The sequence below is a fragment of the Tiliqua scincoides genome, chromosome 1 (assembly GCF_035046505.1).
Source record: "Tiliqua scincoides isolate rTilSci1 chromosome 1, rTilSci1.hap2, whole genome shotgun sequence".
NCBI classification, from domain to species: Eukaryota; Metazoa; Chordata; class Lepidosauria; order Squamata; family Scincidae; genus Tiliqua; species Tiliqua scincoides.
In genome coordinates, this window is record NC_089821.1 from 52,168,376 (window position 1) to 52,195,919 (window position 27,544).

The 27,544-nt window shown below is 39.7% G+C and overlaps 1 protein-coding gene across 2 annotated transcripts; it reads left to right on the forward strand.

The window, feature by feature from the left end:
• Positions 1–27,544, forward strand: NUCB2 (nucleobindin 2). Of its 2 annotated transcripts, XM_066628748.1 has the most exons (13): positions 1–166; positions 9,011–9,148; positions 10,662–10,769; positions 11,474–11,600; positions 14,213–14,316; positions 17,188–17,373; positions 18,932–19,022; positions 20,884–20,942; positions 21,208–21,300; positions 22,177–22,266; positions 23,393–23,563; positions 24,358–24,439; positions 25,735–27,544. In XM_066628748.1, exons 1-13 carry the CDS (start codon positions 146–148, stop codon positions 25,857–25,859), a joined length of 1,395 nt encoding a protein of 464 aa, XP_066484845.1. In that variant the 5' UTR covers positions 1–145; the 3' UTR covers positions 25,860–27,544. The 2 variants fall into 2 exon arrangements, with proteins under 2 accessions (XP_066484845.1, XP_066484854.1); XM_066628757.1 differs by lacking the exon at positions 25,735–27,544 and having other exon boundaries at positions 24,358–24,447.

Below are 27,544 nucleotides of genomic sequence, written 5' to 3' on the forward strand. Positions count from 1 at the left end.
AAGGAAGAAGGGAAGGGAGGACCAGCAGCGCGTTGGGCGTTTGGTTGCTGAGGGTTCTGGAGGCTGCTTTCCTCCTGCACAAGCCTAAGCTGGAGAAGGGCTCGCTGGCTGAAGGCAGGACTGCCCTGTCCCCATCTCCGCAACTATGAATCACAGGCACAGAAAGGTAAGCCTTCCTCTCATGCCTGGCCAGCAGGGGCAAGCTGACTGTGGTGGTTACAGTCCCCACACTTTCCTAGGAGTAAGCCCCATTGACTCTAATGGGACTTACCTCTGAGTAGACAGGCATAGATTGGGCTCCAAGGCTACAATCCTATTCACACTTTCCTGGGAGTAAGCCCCATTGGCTATAATGGGACTTACTTCTGCATAGACAGGCATAGGATTGGGATCTTAGGCTGCCATTCGATCCCCTTTCCTGGGAGTAAGCCCCACTGACTACAGTGGAGCTTATGTCTGAGTAGATAGGCATAGGATTGGGCTCTAAGGCTGCAATCCTATCCACACTTTCCAGGGAGTAAGCTCCATTGGCTATAATGGGACTTACTTCTGATTAGATGGGCATAGGATTGGGCTCTGTGCATCCTGTTTTCTTTGCTCTTGGGTCCTTCTCCTGGAGCACACAGAGCCAGGTGATGAAGTACCACTCCCAAGTTTCTTTTTTGCCCAACAGGTTAGTCTAGCTGGCTGCATCTTTTGTCCACAGGAGCAGCCGCAGCAGTGGCTGGGAGATTTGTGTGTAAAATAAAAGGCTGTCAAGGCTTTGAGGTGTAAGATCAAGATGTTGCTTGTTCTGTTCTGGGGAATATATTATGAAAAATGTGGTTGCGAAGTCTTGTACTGTATTGATTAAATGGATGGAGGAAAACTGGTTAAAGCAGCGATTTTCAAACTTTTTCATCTCACGGCATGCTGACAAGGAACTAAAATTGTCAAGGAGCGCTATCAGTTTTTTGAAATGACCCACTCCAAACTCCCATGGCACACCTGAAGACCACCTGTGGCACACTAGTGTGTCACGACACAGCGGTTGAAAATCGCTGGGTTAAAGGGATGTAGATGCTCATGTTTACCTATGGAATGGTCTCTTTTGAAGGTAGAATGAATATGCCTCTGAATTAACTTCTTTGTGGGAGGGTCTGCTAAAAATATAAACCTCAGAAATAGGAATCTCAATACTGGGACAAAGCTCTTTATCTGTAGTGCAAAACATTGAGGTGTGATCAACAAAAGTATCTTATGTAGATGTTATCTGTCAGTGTTTCCCTTCTAATATAAAGCACAGTAAAGATTTGCCCAAATGGTTGGAATGAGAAAATATCTGAAACAACAGTGGGGTGTTTTTCATGGTGCTTGTTGAGGTGGGCCACACAGTAGCGAAAATTCAGGAGTCAAATTCCAAAGTTTATTGTAAAGCAGGATGGTACAACCTGTTCACTCATGTTCTTATGCAAGGTGTTTCTTGCATCAGCCATACCAAAGTTATTAGATTTGTGGAAAACTACACCTGGAAAATCTGTGATCAAACAGAGCTGGGTCTCTCATTTTAGCATGTGGGATTCTCTCCTTTGCATGACAGAACATTGCTGTTCTGTTTTACTGAGTCATCAAGTCATTTAGTTCTGTAATAATCCCATGAAATAATATGGTTTTAACATTGTGAACAACAATACTGAACTGTTGCTGATGCTTTTCACAACACTGTATCATACATAATCTTGTTATCTGTTAAATAAGGGGGACACGCACTTTCTTTTCATTCACAAAAGACTGATTTAAAGCCGTTCAAGACAGTGATATTGTCAGGTAAGACACGTCATAATCATAACACAGCCTGCCGCTACCTGTGGGTAAATACTGCTTCATCTGAAGATTAAAAGAGATACATGATTGCTTAAGTAGTCTGATAATCATGTTAGCAAAGATGCTACATTTATTGTATCTTCTATATTAATTTAATTTAAAATGTTTCTTGCTTGGATTATCAGTTTAGTGGGAGGTTTTCTGTTTCTTTCCTGTTGAACAGATGTTCAAGTGCATCATTGCAACCCTTTGTATTCATTTCTTCTTGTTTCCACAATGACCCATTATTTGCCTTTTGTATTTAATAACTGCTATGGCAGAAATAAAAAAGTAGAGAACTGTGCTCCATAGTATAGAGAACTGTATTCTGTTTGTAAATAATAAAGCATGTATTCTTCGTTAATATGGCGATTTAGGACATTCACACTTTAAATATTGGGATAGCCAGAACAAATACGTAATATTTGGTTGGTGATAACTGTTACCCTGCACGTGCTCGATCTCCTCTGATCTCGGAAGCTGAGCAGGGTCAGGCCTGGTTAGTACTTGGATGGGAGACCTCCTGGGAATACCGAGTGCTGTAGGCTTATACCATAGTCTTTTGAGACTGAAGGTTGCCAACCACCACCAATGTTAACCAAACTGTGAGGATATTGCTGCTTTGGTATCTGAAATGTATAATTTACAGCCCAACCCTATCCACTTTCCTGGGAGTAAGCCCTATTGACTCTAATGGGGCTTACTTCTGAGTAGACATGCATAGGAGAGCATGTAAAATGCAGGCTATAAGATGCACAACTGGGAAGTATGTATTATTATTAAGATATTTATATACCACTTTTCAACAAGAGTAGTTCAGAAAGTGGTTAACATAGTAAAGTAAATCAAATGGTTGTTGTCAATAGGTTGCTAATAAATGCTGCTTCACAATTTTAATCTAAGTCTAAATTCATTTATTTTATAGAAAAAAAGTCGCTCTGGTGTTAATCTTATTTAGCAAAATTTTAAAGAAAAGAATTTTCTAACTTGTATTGTTTAAATTGTCAAAAGTGGTTTTATGGGAGAAGGACATGGTGTGTATACATCTTCCTGAATGAGTACATGGTGTCTCTCTTCCTTCAGATTCCTTCTCACTTCTTTCTCTGAGTGGCCTTTGCTTTATCTTTGTAAAGTCTTTATTCCCAACTGTAACTCAATTTTTTAAGTACATGCAACTTGGCCTGCACTGATCCTTCCCTTCCTCTGCAAATTGTTCCATGGTACATCTGAACTGGGCCAATGGGAAAAACTGCAATCATGTACTCCCTCCTTTGTGCAGCACAAACCTGATAAATCACAATTGTCACTATGATGCCTGAGCTGGATGATTTATACTGTACTGTATTTTAGTCAGTAAGCTCCTTGGGGGCATGACCTCATTACCGTGCCTGTGAAACTCAGTAAGCCACAAAGCAAACTGATGGTGGTATATAAACAAGTATATAATTAATATATAGTATTGGAGCAAGTATGGTGCAGTAGTTATTTTATTGAACTGGGAAGATCTTGATTCAAATCCACATTTAACCTTGAAGCTAGGCAACTTAGTGCTAGCCACTACCTGTTAGCCTCACTTATCTCAGGTTAGGTTGAGGATGAAATGAGGCAGGGGGAGAATAACCATGTATACCACTTTGAGCTCATTAAAGAAAGAGGATGAAAACGTAACAGAAAAAATATGAAGTTTTCATTTTTGGAAATGGTGTTAAATTGCGATAAGCATGAAGTTACTTAAACTAAACCACAGACCACATTTTGACCGCATTTTGACTGTTTAAACGGTAGTTACTATTTAACAAACTTGTATCCCTTGCTGCAGTTTCTTAGGAGGATACAACCTTGAAAGAGAAGGATACTGGATAGAAGCATAACTTGAAATAGCTTCCAAACTTTGGAAATGATGTCACAGAGAAGCATTAAAAAAGTTGTTCATTATTTTTGTAACCCATTTCTGCTCAACCCAAAGGTATACACATTTGATCTCTATTGCGTCAATGAACATTGGACAGAAATGGCTTAAAGTGGGAGAAGCTTTTAAACTAATATTCAGTTATTTGGGTTAAACATGGGAAGAATGTGCTAGCTTTGGGATGTGCCAGTCCTTCTTTATCCAAAGGTTGGGCAATCAAGTGTCAGTTATACTTTGGGAACAAGATTAATGTTATAGGAAAGGAGATTGGACTAGAAGATCCACTGGATCTTTCCTAGGTTTATGATTGTTTAGCAGTATCATAGTAAAATGATTACTTAAATTTGAGAAATCTTACTTAAGATTAATTAAAATGATTATTGGGCTAGGGCACCTTTCCTCATAAGGAAGACTCCAGTGTTTGGGGCTCTTCAGTCTAGAAAAACGATGCCTGAGGGGGGATATGATTGAGACATACAAAAATATGCAGGGGATGGTTAGCGTGAATAGAGAGATGCTCTTTTCCCTCTCACACAGCACCAGAACTAGGGGCATTCACTAAAATTGAGTGTTGGGAGAGTTAGGACAGACAGAAGAACAAATTTCTTTACCCAGGGTGTAATTTGTCTGTGGAACCCCTTGCCACAGAATGTGGTGATGGCATCTGGCCAGGATACCTTTAAATGTGTATTGGACAAATTTCTGGAGCTAAAGTCCATCACAGGTTACAAGCCATGATGTGTATGTGCAATGTCCTGATTGTAGAAGTAGGCTATCTCAGAATGCTAGATGCAAGGGAGGGCACCAGAATGCAGGTCTCATGTTGTCTTGTGTGCTCCCTGAGGCATCTGGGGGGCACTGTGAGATGCAGGAAGCTGGACTAGATGGATCCAGTGGGGCTCTTCTTATGTTCTTAATAGCAAGGTATGCAAGAAATAATAATGTAAAAGTGAACAGAATGAACTAAAATGTTTATTGTTTTTAAATACCTTTATTCATATTTTCAAAAGTTGTTAAAAATGCCAGGTATGTACTCCACTTTTGCAATAGGTGTAAGAACGTACACAACCAGTCTTGAACGTTCTTGGAGAAAACCTTGAAAGATCAAAATCTTTCATCAAAGGAATAAAAATTTCTTTTAAATTCCAAATTATATGCAGTATGTCACTAAAATCTTGGTACCTCTGTTTTCCCAGGTCTTATTTTTTTATTTGAGATTTTTTACTGTATATAACCTCAAAGGTGAATTATTTTAAATCTGTCCCAGGAATGGATCAGAAACCAGCATAGAGATTTAAGGAGGATTATCACATGATTTGTGATACAGTTCCTGTTTTGGAGGTCTGGCTAGTTCATCTCTGTCCAGCTCAGCTTTCAAGCCAGCTTGTATGATTAAAGGTTTTTATCATAACTCGCTAACAGTCCAGTCCCAAGCTGTGCTGGTGCAGCCAGGCTGCATGGTCTGTGCTGCATCCAGTGCAGCTTAGGAGCAAGCTGGAGGTCTCATCGGTGTAAGGGGTATTTTTTATTATTAAATACATTTAATACATCTCTTGACATAGTGGGCTACCTCAGCAATGATTTCAATAAGTAATGCACATTTTTTCCATTTAAAGGCTGGACTGGAATTTAGATCATTCGTGTCTGAAAAAGATAGTGTCAGTTTCTTTAGCTAGTCACTTATATGTTGACGCTGTGTTAAGGAAGTATGGGTTTAATATAATTTAATGTAATATCTATTCTGTAGTACACTGTATGATGGTATACTTGGATAGGTTGATGTTGGTTCTTGTCTTTGCAAGTTTCCTGAGATGTAAAGCAGGGCAGACCTCCTGTAGCTTTAACAGCTGCATAGGAGAAGGAATTTTGAGTAGGTGTGATTTGGCAAGGAGATGTGAGAAAAGCTGCAGCTGCATGTTTTGAAGGTACAGAGGCTCTGTCCTTTCTATCTGCTCATTGTAACCATTTTCCCAAGAAGGGATATTGATCTTAAGTGAAATGTAAACAGAATGTGCTGGGCAATGTTGCTGCATGTATCAGAGGAAATGAATTATTGGATACCTGTAATGACAGTAGTGACCCCAACAGATAAGTGGATTCTACTTGGTGCCTTTTATGTCCTGTCACCTGTTCTTTTTATACTTAGAACTGAGCCACACAAGTATGTTTATCACATGGTGACTACCAATATCAAGTGACTTGGTTGTCCCATTTATATAATGGTTTGAGCTTTCTTTTGTTGTGAACACAGTGCTCATCAGTGAAGTTTATTTCACAGCTTATCAGTTTATTAAACTGTTATGATTAGGTGTCCTCAGTGTTATCATAACTTGGTGTTCTGTGCTAAAATAATTATTGGCCTTGTGTAAGTAACTGGCTCTTATTTGACAATGAAATCAAGTTAGAATTGGTGCCATGACTCTTTAATTTTTTTCAGGTTTTTAAACTTAAATGTTCAAACTTTGACTTATGAAACTATTTCATACTGAGTCTGATCTTTGATCCCTCTAGTCCTGCACTATTTACTCTGGCTGGCAATACCTCTCCAGGGTCTTTTTATCAGCTTTGATTCCTTTTAACTGATGATGTCTGGAACCTTTAGCATGTAAGGTCTGTACTCTGTGACTGAGCTTTGTCTCTTCTATTGTTAATCTATCAAGCAGTTTAGTGTCTTCTCAGGGGGTGTCTTCAGAGTGAATTACCATAGTTTGAAGCAAGAATCTAATTTGAAATGCATACATTTGTTTTTAAAAGGTCTGCAGGTAGAAGTACCATAAGCACATGATGATATGATGTAGCTAATCAGATCTGTGTGCACAGCTGTTGTCTGCAAGGGGATGTCTGCCTCTTCTTCAAGAATGTTATAGTATGTGAATTTCAGTGCTGTAATATGCTTTTTGAAATACCTCATGTCCAAGTGGACCCTGCTGCTTTGCAAATTGGCAAAAGTAAACTTCCATATCCCTCTGGCCCCAGCTACTTTGATGTACAAGCTAGATCTTCCAGGTCTCTACTGACTTGGCCTTTACTGCTTGGGAAACTATGGTAGTGCTTGACCCAGATCCAGAGTGCTTTGGAGTATATGGAAACAAATTAGATGAGACATGCCACCTCCACACAATGGGGGAGGTGCACTCCTTCAAGCTTTTTGATACTATGGAAAAGGAAGTTTTTAATTGTGAACAAGAAGGGTAGGGGGAAGGTGGAATTTTAAAATGAACAAAAACTCATATGGACTTCTGCCAAAGGCAGAATATCTTTCTGACCCACTGATCCACAAGCTGTGCCCATTTCGCTATTTCCATTGTGAAAGTTCCCCAAATTGGTCTGTATGGTTTCCCCCTCACCTGGAGCCCAGATAAAAGGTAAAATGGCTTTCCATAATTAAGATACTGAGTTCCTGGAAAGTATGTGGGAGTCCTATATAGGTAAGGGAGTGTATTAGTTTACTGGTATTTCTGGCAGAATTTTTTGGGGGAGGGGGGCAGTGGGACACCCTAGAAGTCCTATAGAACACCAGGAACATGCATGCATCTCTAGGCCATGGCCAATATTTCTTATATGAGTGTGGCAATGGGGATTTAAAGGGTGTGTCTTCTCTGTTTGCTTGTTATTGTTACCTGATTTATGAACTTTGTGTCAGCTAAATTTACTGTTGTTGCCTGCTGCACAGCACAGTTGCGATTCATAAAAATGTCTGTCTGAATTCAAAAGACCAGCTTTTGAATGTGGAGCACTGCTCCATCCAATTTTGGAACATGTCTCCTTTAAATTCAGTGACATGTTCACTAGGACTAGGCTATTATTGCTACTCCAGAATTTGAGCTTTTCACACTTTATGTGCTTAATTTAACACCCTGCAATATAATAGAAATTCATGAGTAGAATGTGGATTTCAGCAAAGGTCATGGTTACAGACTTTCTTCATTCCTATTGGTAGAATGCAGCTCATTGCTGCCAGTTTTCAATAGTTTTGTCGTAACAATGAAATTAGAACTTTTCCAAGTGGGACAGGAACATGATGTCTAGTAACTTGCAACTTTAAAGAATTCCCCAGCACGTGCAGAAGTCCATCTGTCTTGGATATGGGTTCTAATTCTAACTTAGACATCAATTTGCTGGATTCCTTGTGGAAGTCACTTTCCACCTTTTGTTGCCTATTTGTTAAAAGGAAAACTTCAAAGTCAGTAGCTTGGGGACTGCAGATTTGAAGGAGAGCACACATTCGCCTCTGCCATTGGCAAGGGAACTAAGGAGGTTGCTCCCCATGCGTCCTAGGAAGAAACAGTTGCAAGCTGATCAGCCTAGTCCTGTCATTGGCCAGAGATGAAGCAGCTACAGGGAGTTTGCTTTCATTCTCCCTTCTGTAAAGATCTGTCTCTTTTAGGGTGCCTGGCTGTATGTGGATCAGTGTATACTACAGTGGAAAGGGAGTAAGGGTCAATTGAAGAGCTGGAATGGAAGAATCTGCTTGTACCATATCTACAATTTATTTATTTAAGACAATTGTAACCCACTTCCCACCCACACAATAAAGCGAGTGCCCATTATACTGCTTTTCAATAAAATATAGTTCACAATGTAGTTTACATAATAAATCAATAAATGGTTCCCTGTCCCCAAAGGGGCTCACAATCTAAAAAAAGATGCAGAAAAGACAGCAGCAGTAGTCACTAATAGAGGCGTTATGCTGGGATGCTTGCCCCTTACTGCTCTGCTGATGCTCTGATATTTAGTGTCAGTGTGCGATCCTCTTAAGCACTGATACTTGGGGGGGGGGCTCTTTACTTTTATGTGGTGTGTGTATAAATTTTTTTTTAAAGCCACCTCGAGTAGGATTTGTCATAGAAAGGCTAGGTATAAAAGTGCTGTCTTTTTCATAAGAAATAGATGATAGGATGATGGATGCCAAGTTATCACTACCAATTATATTGCATAGTGTCTCATGTATGTGCTTCTTGAACTATTCATGTGAAATGTGTAAACTCAGAGTCACAGTTATTACCCGTCCTGGATTCATCCTTTAGTAATGCTGTTTTCTGAATTCCAGGCCACTTCCTATGCTGCAATTTCTGTTAATGGAAGTGAAACTTTAAATCACTCCAGTTGCATGAGAAAGAATTATGGTTTATATCTACTTGCAAACTGACATGATGCATGACATCACTTTTGTTGGGGGGAGTGATCTATGGGTATCATTGATGAAAACTGTAATCCTGGACATTGTGTTTAGAGAGATGTTTTGCTGCTTAATTTCAGATAAGATGGAGAACTGTTTTATTACAACAGTGTGTTTTGCTGCTGACCTATCTTGTAATCGCACTTGAAGCCGTGCCTATTGACATAGACAAGACAAAAGTAAAAGAAGATGTGGAAAGTGCAAAAATAGATAACCCAGTAAGTGTAACTATTTTTTTTAAAGCTATTATTTAAAAAACTGATTTTAAGATATTTTTCTTAAGACTGGATGTTTGTCTATTAGAAATGTACATATTATAGGATTGTATCTTAACCCCCCTCTTCTGCAAACAAAAAGCTCTTCCATTTGTACAAGAGTGAGGTGAGGAGGGGTGTGGAAGTTGCTTCTGTTCACGCTTCTTAGGATCCCATAACATTTTAGAGAAGCTATTCAGTGTCATAGGTGTCACTCAAGGTTTGTATTCATGGTCTTTTGCTTCTTGATCTGATGGTTTTCAGGAAAATAACAGAAGCAGAGCAATGTGAACATTGGATCAATTTAAGTAAAAGGATCCTTTAAAGCTTTGTTCTGGATATCAACATTACTTTTATGGATGAATTTAGGTGCATTTAGTCTAAATAAAAGATCAAGAGAAAGAGATGCTGACTGTTCTTAAGTATTTGGAGAGATATCAGAAAATGGGAGAAAATTGTTTCCTTTGACTCTGGAGAATGAGAGAAGATGTAATTGGTTCAAATTACTGAATGGTAGCTTATAGTTAGACACAAATGTTTTGCGAGTTGTGGGGGGTGTTTTTGGCTTATGAATAGGTGCAAAAGACCATGGTCCATGCAACTTTATGACGATTGGCTTGAGGGGTAGAGAACTTGATCAGTCTCTTTTGACCTATGTCTCTGAAGTCAAAACAGTGAATTGGGCTCACAGATAACAAGCTGCACCTGCTGAAATTCCATCTTCTACACAATTATTAAAGGTCTAGCAGCCCTAAAGCTGAATGATTGGCTACCCCTGTTCTAGAAGATTATCCCTCAGCAAGTGAAATATAGGCATCACTGAATGCTGATGAAATTCTCCCTAGCTATTGATTTCAGAGGGGGATTTATTTGGTAGTAGTGGAAAAGTTGGTTAGTATGAACTCTTGTTGTTTCTTTTGGTAAGGGTCTTCAATTGGCCAACGCTGAGTTCTTAAATAAGGTAAAAATTAGCCAGCTGCTTATTTCTAAAACAGACAGCTGCTGAGAGACAAGCTATTATGGAAGCCCTGCTGTATCTTCCCAGATGTGTGGGTTGGATGTGGTCACCCCAAAATGAGAGAAGGGTACTTGCACTATGTTTGGAAGCTGTCTGAATATTCCACATGCTACAGGACTGAAAATAGATTTGGGGGTTGGGTTTCAAGAATCCTGCCTTGATTTAAACCCTGACAGTAGCAGAGAAGCCCTAACATCCAGCCTTTGCTTAAAATGTTAGAGCATTCCTAACAGAATAGCATCGCAGCCTTCATTCTTGAAAATGCAAGTAGAAAACCCACCAGCCTTGAAAGATGCTGAGAAGGCTGGTGGATTTTCTACTTGCATTTTCAAGATAGTAGGCTGGGATGGTATTCTGCTAGGGATGCTGTTCAGATAGAAGTGTATCCCACATAAGGATGTGTGGAAAGGTTTAGGTTCTCATCTAATTTTGCTAAACTGTTGATTTTTTTTCCTAAAGGATACTGGGCTTTATTATGATGCATACCTCAGACAAGTGATAGATGTTCTGGAGACAGACAAACATTTCAGAGAGAAGCTCCAGTCAGCCGATATAGAAGAAATAAAGGTATGTGCAGTGACCAAAAGATCCAGATAAAGACAAGGTAATAGTCCTCATTAACTGCTCAGTCATATCCCCCCACCACACTGAAGCATGTAGCTGCACCATGGAGGCACACTTCATGCTATGGCGAGGGGGGGGCAATCAAGAGGCCTGCTTGAGGTAGAAGACGATATCTTTCCTTTACATTTGCATAGGCCCCGATGACCTGTAGGCCTCCTCTGACCTGCACCAGATTGTTAGGAATGCAAAATACTGTAGTAGTAACATATCTTGCCCAAAGTTTGAGGAAAGGCAGGACCTATCACTAATGATAGTAATGATAATGTAAATTAGCAGCAGGTGAGGGGAGGGCCATCTTGTGCATTGCACAGTGATGTTTCCTTGATTCTTGTCTTAAGTGACTTGAGAAGCCCTCTATGAACATAATCTGTCTGTCTCTATACAACATTCCTGAGGCTCTGGATTGACCCTTCAACTGGTTTTTTAATTTATACTTGAAGCATGAGGATTTTTTTATTCTTTGTACACTTGAATTCTATTTTTGTGCTAAAATGGGCATTTTTAAATTTCCATTGGTAGCATATAACTTGCAAAAGTAATATGTTTTAGCATTGCCTCAGAGTGCATTGAGCACATGGCAAAAAGTTTCTGCAGTTACCCTAGAAAAGTAATCTCAGTTATTTTATTGACCATTTGTTTGTTGACAGAGTGGAAAATTGAGCAAAGAACTAGACTTGGTTAGTCATCATGTGAGAACAAGGTTGGATGAACTGAAAAGACAAGAGGTTGCAAGACTGAGGATGTTAATTAAAGCCAAAATTGATTCATTCCAAGGTAAGGAGCAAAAATTAATAGCCTGGGCATGATTTGATGTAAACAGTAGTGGTTCAGTTGTCTCCCTTGTCTGCATCAACAGTAGAAATTAAAATAAGATAAATGGTGAACATGCTTTTGTGTTCCCTTAACTTCATTATACTTTCCCATCCTACTTGAAAATCAGGGAGAACAAGATAGTCTAGATCAGAAGTACAGTAGAATAGAATGTTTGAGATTCATCTCTTGTCTCAGGTTAAAGAAAAGAGAAGCCAGCAAGAGAATTTCCATTCTGAGATCATCAGATGTTGTATGTTTCTCATGAGTTTATCTTGAGTTAAAAAAAATTTCCTCATTTAAGGCTAGTAACATGTATGGTTGATTACACAGGCCAACACACATTTTGCTTCCTTAAACGTTACACCAATTCCTGGGTATATTTGGGGGGTGTATTTTATATTTGTTACATAAAATGTACGTTGTTGGCATCCTTCAGTCTCGGAAGACTATGGTGTCACACTCTGAATGGTGGTTCTGGAACAGAGTGTCCTCTCCAGTGCGCGAAGCCTGGGTAAAGTAGGTATGGAGGATAGGCTGTTACCCATGCAGCAAATCCCCCCCTCTCCACGTCACTGAAATGGTCCAATGGAAAGGCAGAGGCCAATACGGTTGGTTCCAGCGGCATCGCAGGAGTTGCCAGAACGTGACTGTGTTCAGCCATGAACTGCCTCAGGGACTCCGGCTCCAGATTTTGCCTCGAGGTTGACTCCTGAAGCCTTTTCCATAACTGGATGTAGCCACAAGGCAGTGGAGGTTTGGGATCAGAGTTTTCCTTCTCTCAGATGAGCTGCCTTCCCAGGCTGACGAGTCCCATCTACCCGGTGGCTGTTTAGTCGCCTCTTATGACAAGTACAGCCAAACTGAGGGCCTATTCTTATCCCCAGCCCCCAGGGGATGTAACACTGTTATAATAACAGAAAGCAAAAATGACAAAGATAATTGGTGCTATGTTCATTATGTTTGAAAAGTTCTCACTAGTTTATTTTTTTTTGTTAAAACCATATGGTCGCATTTCCCCCCCCCCCAACTTAAGTCATATGAAAAGGTTAGATCCATAGCAATATATTTTTTTAATGAAAGGTTTGAAACCCGTTTTATATAGAACTCTGTTTGAATGTCGTGTTCGCTTTTTGCTGAAACAGCATCAGGTAAAATATGCATGGCAGAAAATATTTGCTAGTGCAACATAAAGTTATAAGAATAGCCCTGCTTAATAGAATTACCCTGCTAATTGGGTAAGAGGCACTTTTTCAAGTGAGTGCTCCTTTTTTTAGCAGGGGGAGAGTAACTGGCCCACCTCACCCCAGCACTGTCTGTTCTAGTGGCTGTCTGCTGGTATTCCTTTGCATCTTTTTAGATTGTGAGCCCTTTGGGGACAGGGAGCCATTTAGTTATTTGATTTCTCTGTAAACCGCTTTGTGAACTTTTAGTTGAAAAGCGGTATATAAATACTGTTAATAATAATAATAATAATAATTTATATGGCAAGCTGAATTCTGTTTTATCCTAAGACAGTAAGTATTTTGTTCAAGACAGTGTTGCTATCTTTGTTCAATTGCAGTATTTGCCAGAACAGTAACATACAAAAAAATCACTGGTGCAGAAATGAATTTCCTTTTCTGCAGTGCTTGCATAGGAGTGTAACACAGAGGATCAAAAGAGAATATGTTTCAAGTGGCCATGAGATGTTCTCACTGTCATTTCCCACCTATTCAGTCTTGCAGAATCCTAACTTCTTCCCCACCTGAATTGACTTACTGTCAAAAGAATTCAAGGATGGTGCTGATGTAACATTGCCCAATCTCTCGCCCACAGTTCAGAGACTGAGTACAAGCTACACTCCCTCTCTGCAGCTCCTCTCCTCACAGGTACAGATTTCTCCCTCTCCTCTTTCAAACTTGGCACTGATTTCAACAAGGCTAAGCAGGGTTTCCTCTTAAGTAGGTTTTGAAGCTGGTCAATCCTAATTAAGAGAGAACCCAGTTTGCCTTCACCACAGTAAACAATGCTGAAATAACACTCAACTGTGTTTGGGGAGAGGAGGGAGGAATTCAGACTAGAAGGGAAGGGTTGGTGCAGGGAGTGTGCACACTTGCAGTCCTAATTCATTGAAGAGACGGAACAACAGTACATCTGTACTGTACTGGCCTAAAGTTTAACGACTCTGGGTTTTTTCCATCTTCTAGGAAAGGTCTGCAGATTAAAGGCCAAAAAAACCAAAGTTAGCATACTGTTTTGTTTCCATTCATATGAACTATAAATAAATGCACATAGCTATTTCATTTGATGAAGTACAGAATACTTGTAATATGCGTGTGTTATGCTTTTTATTGTCTGCCTGTTGAAATTACAGCATAATACTTAAAACATTCTAACAATTGCTTAGGGTGTCAGAACAATTCTCACCTCTTGTAAGGTAGCCATTCCTGAGAACAGCAGGTCATAACTGGTTTCAAAACACTGTACTGTATGCTTTGATTTTTCTACAGTGCTGCAAGCCTACCTTTTGTTCAATGGTTGTATGTATGAATGCAGTAAATAAAACAATTTTTTTGTGTGTGGGTTGTTTTCAGATTCAGGCATTGACCACCAGGCTCTTCTCAAACAGTTTGAGCATCTGAACCACCAGAATCCTCACACTTTTGAAGCTAAAGATTTAGACATGCTCATCAAAGCTGTAAGTGTTAGCACTGATATTTTCCCGGCTGCATGCCTGCTGCTGTTCCTGTATTTTTCTATAGAGCAACCCTTGCTTTCTTCCTTCTATCCTTTTAAATAACTTTCATAGTTAAGAGACGGAGGTTGGAGAATCCCATTAGGCTCTCATGTAACACTGTACCAAAGAAGAAATTCAAGTGAACTTAAAAACAGTATGTTAATTTGTCTGGCAGAACCATTTGTGACTTGCATTTTCATACCAATATGAGCAGCCTTAGGTTTTAGAGGAGTCTTTAAATATACTGGTGTCTGTCTTCTGTCTGCCACCAAAAGCTCCCATTCATTTTCCTACTAGTTTCCCATATTTGGGATCACAATGGATTAGAGACAGTTTAGTTAATTAATCTTTTAACTGGTTTATTGCATTTAAAATATGTATTGTCAAAATTTCAGTGTAGGTTCTTTTTGAGATATCAAAGAAAGTGCAAGTTGGCTTGTGGTTTAATAAACAAAGCTACAACTCAGTTTTGTTTATTAAAGGCCATCTTTAACATTTGTTTTTTTAACATTCTTTTTATTATAGTAATGCACCAGAAGTAAAATAAACTCAGAATAGAAAAAAGTGTGCCCTTAACTCACAACCCTGCAGGTGAACATTGGGCTCTGCAGATCAATCAGTTTAGTTAATTAATTTACTGATCAAGCTAGGTAAAACTTGCTGCCCCATTTTAAAATTTATTTAGAGTTGTAGTTCATGCTCTCCAAGTGGAATGGGGCAGGTGACTGTGTTACAATTCCAGCCTTTAGTCCCCTTTTCCTCAGTTGTCTTGTCTTGTGTCAGTATACAGATTGTAAGCCCCTCAGGGCAGGGATGTATTGCTTCCCTCTGTGTAAAATACCATAGTTTATGATCACACTATATAAATAATATTGTAGACATCAACATCACCAACACTTCTTCTCTTATGAAGACCCAATATTAAGAAATAAAAGGGGGAAATAGTATAGGTCTAATTTAATATTATGTAATTTAATGTTTAATATTAATTTAATATTGCTTAGTAGTTCTATAGCACTTGAACATAATTAATGTTATGTATATTATGCTTAACATATAATCTATGTAATTGTTACAGCAACCTTGTAATATGGACAATATTATCTTCATATTGCAGTGAGGCTAAGAGATAGCAAATTCTTTGCTCCCCCTAATGAGTTTGGTGAGATTCACTGGATTCTTAATACTACCCTACACTGGCTGTCATGCATGAGTGCACATGCTGTTCTTGTATCAAGGAGTGGTGAGAGGCAGAAAACAATGAGTCTTCTCACTTTCCTCTACAAGTAAAGTGGTTGACTGAGGAACTGGTGCTGAGTATACTGAAAGTTAGTGAGACTATCAGTTGGAGAGAGCAAGATGGAGCAAAACCATGTGGGACAAAAGACAAATTAAAGAGACAGTAATGGAGTGTACAGAGGGGAAAGTGGAATGAAAGCATATCAAAGAAGTAGATAGGGGCCTGAAGTTTATTAGGCAGAGTATAGATCCAGAAGGCAACACTTGAGGCTGAGGCATGTTTTCATAAAGACAATAAGCATGTTGTTGCTGCACATGAGATAAGCAGATCTCATAGTGAATATCAGTTCCCTATAAGGGAATTTGTAAGCCATAATGAACATGGCAATAGGTCTAGTGACTTGCCCCATCCATACTTTTAAAGCAGCTATACTTATGCTTTTCCTTGATGACTGACCAGTGTGATCAGAAGAAAATATGTGGTACAGTCCTCGACCTAACTACCTACTCATAGAAAACAAATATGTCAAGAAGAATTCTTGGGGGGGGGGAGTGTTGTCTGTTAAATGCAGCTCAACAATAACTTATCTCAAAGTGGGCATATGGGAGTATGAGAGCTATGAATCTTCCCTGCTGGGCCTCTGGTGAGGGCTGAAGATGTTTTCATTTCATACTGCTTTATTGGTCTGTGGTTTCTCTGTTTGCTGCCTTTGTTATTCACTATTATTGATTATTGTATTTTTATATTACTGTTAGCCACCTTGAGAGTTTTTATTGTAAAAAGGAAAGACAGGATATACCTGTGTTAAATAAAATGTGCACTTTACATTGAAATCTAAAAATTTAACAAAATGGAAGTACTATTACAGTGCTATATGTTGCACGTATTGCATTTTACTGTAATGTTAGCCACTGTAATGTTACTGTAATGTTTTACTGTAATGTTAGTATATAGATTTTAGTATTTTTCTCCTTTAGTTGATGCATTTCATCATTCCTAAACTGAGAGTGCATGTTGTTTTCCTAGTGGTGCAAAAATCTGTCCAGAGAAAAGGTTTCTAACCTTCTTTGTCATGCCATAGAACCCATCAAAGATCAGAATTTGATTCTAAGGAGTGGTCAGCTGGTGCAGCCACCTGAAACTTTTAACCCTCAGACATTCACTCAAATATCAATTAAAAACAAAACTGAGGCCTACACAACTGTGCCAGAAATCCCAGGATAATTTGTCCTCCAAAGGTCATAATACCATTTTTGGCATGAAAAATTTGCAAAGTTAAACTGTATTGAAAAATCTCTCTGTTCTAGCTCCTATGTAAGTTCCATACATTGATGTGGACCTCTCCAAACCTTAGTCCTTCTTGGTATTACATTGGATTTGTGACAGGTTTATTCTTTCGAAACCATTTATTTGCTGTCTTGAGTAAACTGGAAAAAAGAAGGTAGACTGTAGGATATATCCTACAAATTGCTAGTGCAGACCTGTGCTAAGACGACACTTGGGTGAAAAAAATAGTTTGTGCTTTGCAGCGTAGCAGCTGGCTTCCTCCAGAAAGCACTGATTTCTCAGCATAATTGGTTACTTATTTGTAGGCCACACATGACTTGGAGAATTATGACAAGACCCGTCATGAAGAGTTTAAGAAATATGAGATGATGAAAGAACATGAAAGAAGAGAATATTTAAAAACACTAGATGAAGAAAAGAGACACCAAGAGGAAGCCAAGTTTGAGGAAATGAAGAAAAAGCATGGCAACCACCCCAAAGTTAACCATCCTGTAAGAACACAGTTTCTCTTTATAGTATATTTTGAATATTATTTGTATGTTAAATTGAGGATTAAGAATAATATGGGGCTATATGCTTTTAAATGCATTAAAAAACCTTTTGTCTGAATTCACAGATAATTTTTTGTCGTTTACTGCACCAAGACCACTATGCTGAATTTAAATGTGGCTCCCATTCCTTTCTTGTTTGTTGGCAAAGTTTCAGTTAAGATATTTTTCATGAAGGAGCTGGGAAGGTAATTGCTTGCAGAGAAGAGCTCCAATTTCTCAGCATCCTTTTTTCAGTCACTTCAGTTTTTTTTTAAATTTCTGGCTGACCTGCTGCTTCATCATATGCAGTCTTCTGTGACATGTAATAAGCATCCCACACATAATTGCCTCAGAAAAATCTAGTTAAACTGGCCTGTTTGTCAGAAAGGGAAGAATAATCTTCCCTTTCCCTGCTCTTTTAACTTTTTGGAGTGTGTGTCAGTTATTTTGTCAGTATTTAAAAATAGACTTGTGATTCATGTGTTCGTCCATTTACCCAAATTACATCTTGGAGACAACCACCTGAACATGGGGAAAACCCCCTTCTGTTGGAGGGAGGTACGGATTCCAATCTCTACCCTAGTTGCAGTTGGTTTACCAGACCCCTTCCCCATTATGTATGCAGTGTTCGAGTTAACATTTTATTTACCTGTAAAGAGAACTGCTGACTGGAATTCAATTTTGCTTTCCCTGAATAGGTTCAGTAACCTGCCTGATTTAGCAAATTTATAACAAGAAAGATTACATGTTCTATTGCCTTTTGTTGATGTTCTGCACTTGACCCCATCCTATACTCCCCCCTTCTTTTCTTTTCCTTTATTCTATCTATAATATAATCTGATAGCTGCCCTGGGTTTTGACCAATAACTAGATAAACTCTGGCAATCCTTGCTATGGGACAAGTTAAGGGTCAGGAGAGAGAAGACAGGCTGAAACCTTGTTTAATGGAAACTGAGAAGGTAACCTGGCTGTTGCAAGTGACCCTACTCAGGGTTTAACCTCCTCCTCAGATGGCTTTGCCCTAGGAAGCAATATTTAGTATGAAACTGATAGTCATTCTACCAGTTCAGTAGCCTATTAGTGAGGTAGGAATTGATTTTGGGGTCAAAGGAAATCTTGATTCACCACACCTTCCTTCAAAAACCTCTCTACTACATATTTGGGCTTCAGTAGTCACAACAATGTTTTCTGTGGACAGTGAAAGGTTACTGAACCTCCCCCCCATCCCTGCTGCTTACCAATTGACAAGAGTGGGATTTCAGAAAGATTAAAGTTCTTCATTATAGAAAGGGAACATTTTTATCTTCATCTGGTGATGGTGTGGGAGTTTAATATTGAAGATGAAGGGATGTCTGTCTGCCACTCATTTCAGTAGACTTTGAATAAAAAAAAGTTTATGTGAAAAAAGATTTTGAAGCTTTTCTTAGAAAGGTAATATGGTTTTAGCATAATGTGATCACAGTAAATGTCTATGTAAGCATTTCATTTTTAACAATTCTTGTTTGCAATCAAATTGCAGGGGAGCAAAGACCAATTGAAAGAAGTATGGGAGGAATCGGATGGGCTTGATCCTAATGACTTTGACCCGAAGACCTTTTTTAAGTTGCATGGTAAGAAGCATAAAATATATTGTAAGAGCAACAAACTGAGTGGTGTTCTTGATTTGCATTTTGCTGAGGAGTACTTTTATTGTATGACCTTCTGGAAGATTCTGGAACACTCAGCACTGACTGTTCATGTATTGAAATTCAAATGTATTGAAATCATATATTGAAGATCTGGTGAGGAGGTAGATGTGGTGTCAGCAGTGGCCCCTTTAAGAGTTAAGGCCTTGGCTCCCAGCAAAGGGTGTGCTGCCCAGCTGCAACCACTAGAGGCAATAGGGTTCTTAGGGATATAAGGAGCACCTGAAGCAGGAAGGGTTTGTGGGTTGTAGTGGAGAGAAAGTGGTGGAGGGAGGGAGAAGAGGCTGGCTGACGAAATGGACTGACTTTGTGGCTAATGAACCTATTGGACTGTTGACTTACAGCTCTGCCTTGTGGACTGACCTTCTGGCTAATTGACTGACTGGCTATTGACTCATGGCTTATGTAGCTATGCTTTGAAACAGCATCCTTTTTTTGCCAACAAAACACCATTTTGGTGATGCTGGTTTAGAGTTCATACTAGCTGGGATCTTCCCTCCAACCACTGAAGGAGAGCTCACCCAATGTTGAGAAGTGGGTTCCTCGACCTTCTCTCTGTGTCCTATTGGTTCCAGCTACATCTTTCCTAGAGTTGCACAGTGATTCTGAAGGGCACAGTAAATTTGTTATCCTGACAACTGCAGCCCTATTCAAAATTTCAGATGTTCAAAAACTGGATATAATGTGCCAGATCAAGGGGTGAAACTCTCCCATCATTGAGTTCTTGCTTCTGCAGATGAGCACTGAACACGATGGGAGTAGGCATCATGGCTACAGAGTGCATCATTAGTTTGGCTAATTGGTATGGTTCTGTTCCTCCTGTACCTGGGTGCAGTGTGCCCAGATTTTGAGCACCTAAAGAGGGCTTGAAGCTTAATGTTTTAGCAGATATGCATAGCATGAAATCAATTCCTGCTGTTCCTGAGCAGACCAGAGGCTGATGTTGCTTTTAGGCTTTTGCAGAAAAGCAGTGAAATCTCTAAAAACACCTGCCGTTTGTTTTTCATTTGCAGCTAGTTGTTTTAATATTAAAAAGAATGTGGATGTATCCTTGTTTTTAAAAAAGCCTTTGTTTCAAAAGTTAATTATTAACATTTAAGTTGGAATAACTTGGTTAATATTTGAGCCGTTTAAACTGTCAGCATCAGATCCAGGCAAGGTGCATTTCATTCTGATGATTTAAAGCAGGGGTATCCAAACTTTTTTGTAGGAGGGCCACATTATCTCTCTGATACTGTGTCAGGGGCTGGGAAAAAAAGAATTAATTTACGTTTCATATTTGAATAAATTTACATAAATGAATATATTAGAGATGGACTTATATGAATGAATAAAGGTCTTCAAGTCAAGCAATAAGTCAAGGCCTGTAAAAAGCCTTGCACAAAGCAAGGCCAGCCTTTCCTTTGCTGCTGCTGCAGCATCACAGACGTGAATCAGCAAGTAGTGGAGGGAGCCCTTGTCCCACAGCTCACGCAAGAGGTCGTGCTGTTGGCTGTCATGCTGAGAGCAGTTTTCTTCGGGCAAGTGTGGGCTCCAGCAAGTCTCTGGAGGGCTTTAAAGGTCAAAACCAGCACCTTGAATTGGGCCCGGAAATGAATGGGCAGCCAATGCAGCCGCTGGAGAAGCAGACTGACAGAGTCAAACCGCCTACCTCCAGTAACTACACGGGCCGCTGCATTCTGCACTAGTTGCAGTTTCCGAACCGTCTTCAAGGGCAGCCCCACATAGAGTGCGTTACAATGTTTCTGTGATCTGTATTTTCATGCAGTATACTTTTTTTTAATAGATGTCAATGCTGATGGTTTTCTAGATGAACAGGAATTAGAAGCCCTGTTTACTAAAGAGGTAAGTATGTGTAATTGGACTGTTTCAGGTCCATTCTCATCCTAAAATGCAAAGTGAAAAAAAACTGCACTGAGCAAAGATGGTCTAGGTATGAACCTTGGGTGTCCTGAGCTTCTTGTTTAGTGAATATATACATCATACTGATACTCTATGATTCTGTAACAGCTAGATGCTTGTTTTATAGTGTGACATATTGATAATATTTATATTGTCCATATCTTGTTCAACACCTTCCTAACCTTATTGATGACTCTTACTGTTTTAGCTGGAGAAAGTCTATGATCCCAAAAATGAAGAGGATGACATGGTAGAAATGGAAGAAGAGCGGTTACGAATGAGAGAACATGTCATGAATGAGGTGTGGTTTAATCATCAATATTTCCTTTTTCAAACCATTTTAGGAAAAACTCTGCAGTTACTACATACAATTCAGTAGAACATGGGACCAGTTCACACAATGCTTTTTCATAAACACAAGTAGTTCCAGCCATCATTGAGCATGCACTCATGCAGGAAAATATAGCACATGAACCAAGTGATCTTGGAAATGGCTAGAAGCAATTCCTAACACCATAACCTGCCCCTGAAAGAGCAGGTTCGCAACTTGGGGGTTCTGCTGGACTCGCAGCTCCTCTTGGATGTCCAGGTGTTGGCTGTGGCCAGGATTGCCTTTGCCCAGCTCCTCTCAACTCTGCTTAAATGCTGGACATAGAAAAAAGATAGACTTTCCATTCCTTGTAATGGTCTATCAAAGTGTTTCTCAAACCGTGGGTTGGAACCCATCAGTGGGTCATGGGCTGATTTTGGGTGGGTTTTGAAAAGTTTTTCAAATGTTTTGTACTGAGAGAACAGTGGAGGGAAGAAGAGTTTTTTTTTTTTAACAATTTATGGCAGTCATCTGCACATGGATAGCATACCCTTGTGAGGAAGGATCACACCCAATATGCACTTTTTTTCTTCCCATACAAGCAATTCTCACAGTGCTCTTGGTTTTGCATGGATAAACATAACTGGATCATGGAGATCATTAGCAGGAATTCTCTTTTTCATATAAGGTAGAAAAGGCAGGATTGTCTTGCACAGATCAAGATGACATTTCTCACTATAACCCAACCTAAGATGGAGTTGCTGTAATCTCTCTTCACTTTATTTAAAAGGTGCCAGTTAACCTTTTAAAGTTGTATGCAAGTTCAGTTACCTGAAGTGTTTTTATCTATTTCTGTCTCTTTTAAAGGTTGACATCAACAAAGACCGGTTAGTAACTTTAGAAGAGTTCATGAGAGCGACAGAGAAAAGAGAATTTTTGGAGCCAGACAGCTGGGAGGTAATGCTTACATTTTTTCACATGGAACATATTGCAACAATCAGCTTGACTCCTGTTTTGTAGCCTGTTTTGTCTTCAACTTCTGATTCTTTCACTACTTCCTTTTTGCTTCTTGCATTTGTCTGTTATTATTAATGGCCTTATCAACATAAAACCTGAACAGTAAGTCTGAGGACACTGTGTACAGTTTATGAGGGCTGTCTGACTGTTGGTGCAGGCGTTTGAAATAAAATAAGCACAGACATTTTGGCCACAAGTTTCTTTGAACAGAAGAGAAATTTAAATTGCAAAAGACTTATTTGTATGTTGCCTTCCTTCTTATTTTTTTCAGCAGGTGTTATCCAACTTCCCTCCTAAATTCTGAATGTATTTGGTGAAAGGAGAGTCTGGGTGGGCTCCTTTTATCTGCAGGTTTGGAACCCGCGGATTTGACATACTGCAGATTCAAAACCCGTGGTGGAGGGCCTCACTTAATCTCCTGGATGTGACTGGAGGTGTTCTCCAGTCGCGTCTGGGGTACTTTCTGAGGCCTGCAGAGGCCACACACAGCCACTAGGGACCTCAGAAAGTCCCCCAGTAGTGCCAGAAAGGCACTTCTCATTTTGACACTAACTGCAAGTGCCTTTCCAGCACCTCTGTGGAACTTCCTGAAGCCCGGAGAGGCTGCACGTGGCCTCTTTGGGCTTCAGAACACCTCCAGACATGACAAGAGAACTTCTGAACCTATTGGACCCAACTCGCTTATCCACAGGTCTTGGTATACTTGGGGGGGTAGGAATCTGGGGACCGATCCCCCACAGATACTGATGTCCAATTGTATTTTAATGCTCCTGTTTATATTTTGGAAGTGTTCTTTCTTTTAGTAATATTTCTGTAAGTGGTAAATGTTGGAGGAAGCCTCTGTAGGAAGCCAGAGTCACAGACGTTGGGAAGAAGTATGGCAGAAAGACAAGAACCTAGCTGCAGGAAACACCTCTCCTGCAGATAACATTGGCTTAGACTTTGGAACGCCCTGCCTTGTGATCTTCAGGCATCTTTGAAAACATTCTTGCTTCACTGTGTTGATTCCCCCCCCCCCCTTAATTTCTCATTGAGCCTTGATGAGTTGGTTTGTTTTGCTTTTAAGACCCTGGACCAACAGCAGGTCTTCACTGAAGAGGAACTAAAGGAATTTGAAAGTCACATTTCCCAGCAAGAAAATGTTTTGAAGAAGAAAGCAGAAGAACTTCAAAAACAGAAGGAAGAACTACAGAGGCAGCATGACCACATTCAGGCTCAGAGACAAGAACTTCAACAGGTACCATTACTATGGTTGCCTGGATTCCTGTATTTAAAAAGTTAATTTATTATATTAAGAAACTGTACGAGTTACTGCATTCATCTTGAAGTGTTTGGAAAGTATTGGCATGGGTTGCTCATGAGAAGTTTTAGACAATGTGCATTCCAATAACAAGGTTATTTCAGAGATGGAAAAATAATGGATGAAAAATAGAGAAAAGAAAGGAAAAATTCTTTTAAATCTTCTTATTTAAAAGAAATATGAATCACCTGAATTTTGAACTCTGGCCTTTATTGTGAATTTGTGGAATGTTACTCCAGTTAAATTTCATTTTGAATTTATACTTATATTCTTTTTTGTATTTCTCTTGGTTGATTGCTCTCTCTCTCTCTGCAGTGCTATATTATCCTGAATGTTTTTTTTTCCTTTTGAGCTCATTGGGCATTCTCCAATTGCCTTCTTTCATAATGAATCATTGGGAATTCTCACTGGGCATTCTCCAATTGCCTTCTTTCATAATGAATCATTGGGAATTCTCACTGGGCATTCTCCAATAGCCTTATTTTACAATGAATCATGTAATTGGAAGCCTAATTCATTCATTCATTCTCTTGATCATCTTTTGCTGCTCACAAAGGTATTTTGACACAGCTATAACTAAGATGCAGTAGAATTTTGCTTATGCCCCCGCTCAAAGAGACAACACAGGCTATTTAGCACCATTCATTTGTGTTGTATGAAATGAAAATGCTGACACAGCTCGGTTTATGTATTTTCATCTCATTCCACTCATAATTTTGATGAACCAATAGGTTGTGCAACAGATGGAACAGAAGAAGTTACAGCAAGGACTTCCTACCTCAGGACCAGATGGAGAACTGAAATTCCAGCCATGTATGTAAATCAATTGATAAGTACCTGTTTGTGTCTTTTCCAAGCATTACCCAAGACGCAGACAGGGCAGCGGACACACTTACCTTTCCTTTGCCTACCAGCTAGCCATTACCAGGCCTGGTCATTTGCCAGTCTCCCCAAAATAATCTAGGCTTTTATTTTATATATCCTTCAGAGCTGTGCAGAAGAGCATAGCTCCTATGTTTCTGTATCTGCTAGAACTACAATTGGGGTGTGTGTGTGTGCATGCATGTCTCATATGGCCATGAGGAGAAACAAATTGTTTTAAAACCAGTAAAGTCAATTCATAGTCTTAAGGTGCCACAAATTGCTTTGCTGTGTTTGCCACTGCAGACTGACATGGCACCCACTCTGAACATCCTTGCCCTTTGCTTTGATAGGTTTCTTTTTTACCTGATCCAGATATTGGGTCTTGGATTTTGAGGGTGATTGACAGCACAATCCTATGCATACCTACTCAGAAATAAGTCTCATTGAATTCAATGAGACTTACTTCCAGGTAAATGTTTATAGGATTGCATCCTATGGCCTCCACTAGTCCGTACATGGTAATTTTAGTACCCTGCAAATTTTTCTTTCCCTTCCATCTGACCACTGAATTTCAGTATGTGTTTTATTGCCTCTTAATGGAACATTTCATCAGGATGATTATTTGATTAAATGACTTCTGAAAACTGTTTTAAGTGTGTAAATGGTAGTTTGACTGGCAGCCCAAGCCTAACTCACTCTGGAATGGGGAGGCTGGCTGGCCTGCCCCGTATCCAACACAGGGTTGGGGCTGAAAGCTGCTCAGCCAGGGGCAAGGAGAATTCTTTCAACTTTGCCCTGGGTAAAGCTGCAGCATCCCCAATGGGGCTACTCAGATCTGCGCCACTTCAAAAGGTGCTGCAAATCTGAGCAACTCAGAACTGCTCCAAGCTGTGTAATAAAAAAAATAAGAAATTAAACCAATTGCTTTTTTTCTAGTTGGAACTTTTTCCTTCAGTTGGGAGAGGGAATTTTGATTGTCATTAGCATCAGCAAATCTGTACTCTGCACAGCCAACTGGGAAGTGGTTGTCAATATTGTCACAAGGGCCAGTCAATCAGTATCTTGCACAGTCAATCTGTTAGAAGTAGGAAGAGTCAATTGCTCCTGAGCTTGATTCTCTGAGAACGGTTATGCTTCTGACCCAAAAAAAGGGGTGAGTGTGCATTCACTCCCTACTCTGTGGTTTGTTCTGCAGTTCAAGTTTGACAAGCTAACATTTGTTTTTCATGTTTTTCTTTTAACAGCTGGGACTCAAACAGTTGGAAATGCTCAAAACCATCCCCCAGGAGGCAGTCAGCCTTTACCACCAGGAAATATCCCAATACAAGAAGCAGTTGCAGGATCGGATCATGTCCAGACTCATCCTTAACCACTTGTGCCTCAACCTTACAGTATAATGGGGGAGGGAATTGGTCAGAGACTAAAAACCAATTGGGAAACGACATTCAGCAGGTTCACTTACATCTCTTTCATTTCAAATCTGTGGGATTCACATAGACTTCAAAACCGAATTCAATGTTAAGATTTTCAAAGACACAGATGGTGAAATTTGGATTGATAAAGTTGTAGATCTTTGAGGTGTGGAAGGTATTTTAGTTTTGTTGCTAGACAGAAAAGTTAACAGACTATGATTTGACTATCCTGCATGAAACCTGTTGGGTGCCTCAGCTGTCATCTGTGTCTTAGAAAATCTCCTCCCACCATCTCAACTTAAATGGTCAACTTTTTAAATTATCAGCCAGATAACAAATTGATGAGGGAAAAGTGAGGGACAGCAAAATCATTTTGTTACAGTTTTTGTAAATGCTTATTATGTCGATAGCCCCAACTGCTCTTGGGTGTCAGTTGGGAGTTTGCGCCATAGAAATATTCTGAATAGGTCTAAACAAGGGGTACAGTACCCATGGCATATGGAAATATTTCTCCAACACTGCTAACAAGAGAATGTTAGGGCTGTGAATTAAATGATTGAGGAGCCCAGTCCTATCCAGTTTTCCAGTGCTAGTGCACCTGTGCAATGGGGAATGCGCTGCATCCTATGGTAGGGAGGCAGTCACAGATGCCTCCTCAAGGTAAGGGAATGTTTGTTCCTTTAGCTTGGGGCTGCAGGACAGATGCATCAGTGCTGGAAAGTTGGATAGGATTGGGCCCTGAGTTCTTTGTTGCTATGTTCTGAACAAATGAAACCTTTGTGACCAAATGAAACAAAACCACCTGTGATTTGGTTTCATGAAATCCGGTACATTTTTCACAAGTATAATTGCAACCGTGAGTTATGGGAAATAGTGAATATTTCTCCTGTTTACAGATACCAATGTAAAAAGCTTTCAGTAGAACGACTTGAAGTGTATTGATTTAGCCTTCTTCTGTTGCTATCTGAATGCAACATGTCAGCTGGTACCTCCCCTGTAAGTCAAGCTCCCAAGAAGATACTTCTCTCTTTCCTCCTTTCACATTACACCAGTCACATTTAGCCCTCTGTAAGCTATGAAAGTGAGCCCTTTAGATGATGAAAAATATTTTCAGAATTAGCGAAGACCTCTCATTGTCTTTGGCTTGGCAAAACAGCTTTCCTCCTGCTGTTGAAGATTCCTTTCAAAATCAATGGTATGTTTCAATCACCAGTTCCCTGAAGCTGCAGTCAAGTGTTTGAACTAAAATATTCATTCATTTTGCAACCATACTGAGTACAATTACATGAAGGTCTCTGGAAAAGGGATGTCATTTAGATATGGTTAACACATGGAAACATGAAGCTGGCTTCTTCAAGAATAATTCCAGCTTTTATTCATAGATACTTTTGCTTTCCTGACAGCTTGGCAAAAGCAATGTGAATGATAAGATTTATTTACCATTTTAGCTAAAAAGGAAGCGTCCTGTTCTTTGACAGCTGAAGACTCTATTTTACTGATTGGGGGCCCAGTCCTGAACATTCATGGTGCTGAGCCCTAGTGCTAGCGCTAGGTGCCATAAACGTACCATAAAGCACATTTATGGCACCCAGTGAGTAGGGAGTGCTGGCTCTGGGGGTAAGTGAAATAGCTGGGTAGCTGT

Excerpts from the sequence above, each read along its gene's own strand:
- NUCB2 (XM_066628748.1), top strand. The coding sequence starts at position 146 with ATGAATCACAGGCACAGAAAG. Across the intron at positions 167-9,010 it reads TGAATCACAGGCACAGAAAG|ATAAGATGGAGAACTGTTTT; the intron begins GTAAGCCTTCCT and ends GCTTAATTTCAG. Across the intron at positions 9,149-10,661 it reads GTGCAAAAATAGATAACCCA|GATACTGGGCTTTATTATGA; the intron begins GTAAGTGTAACT and ends TTTTTCCTAAAG.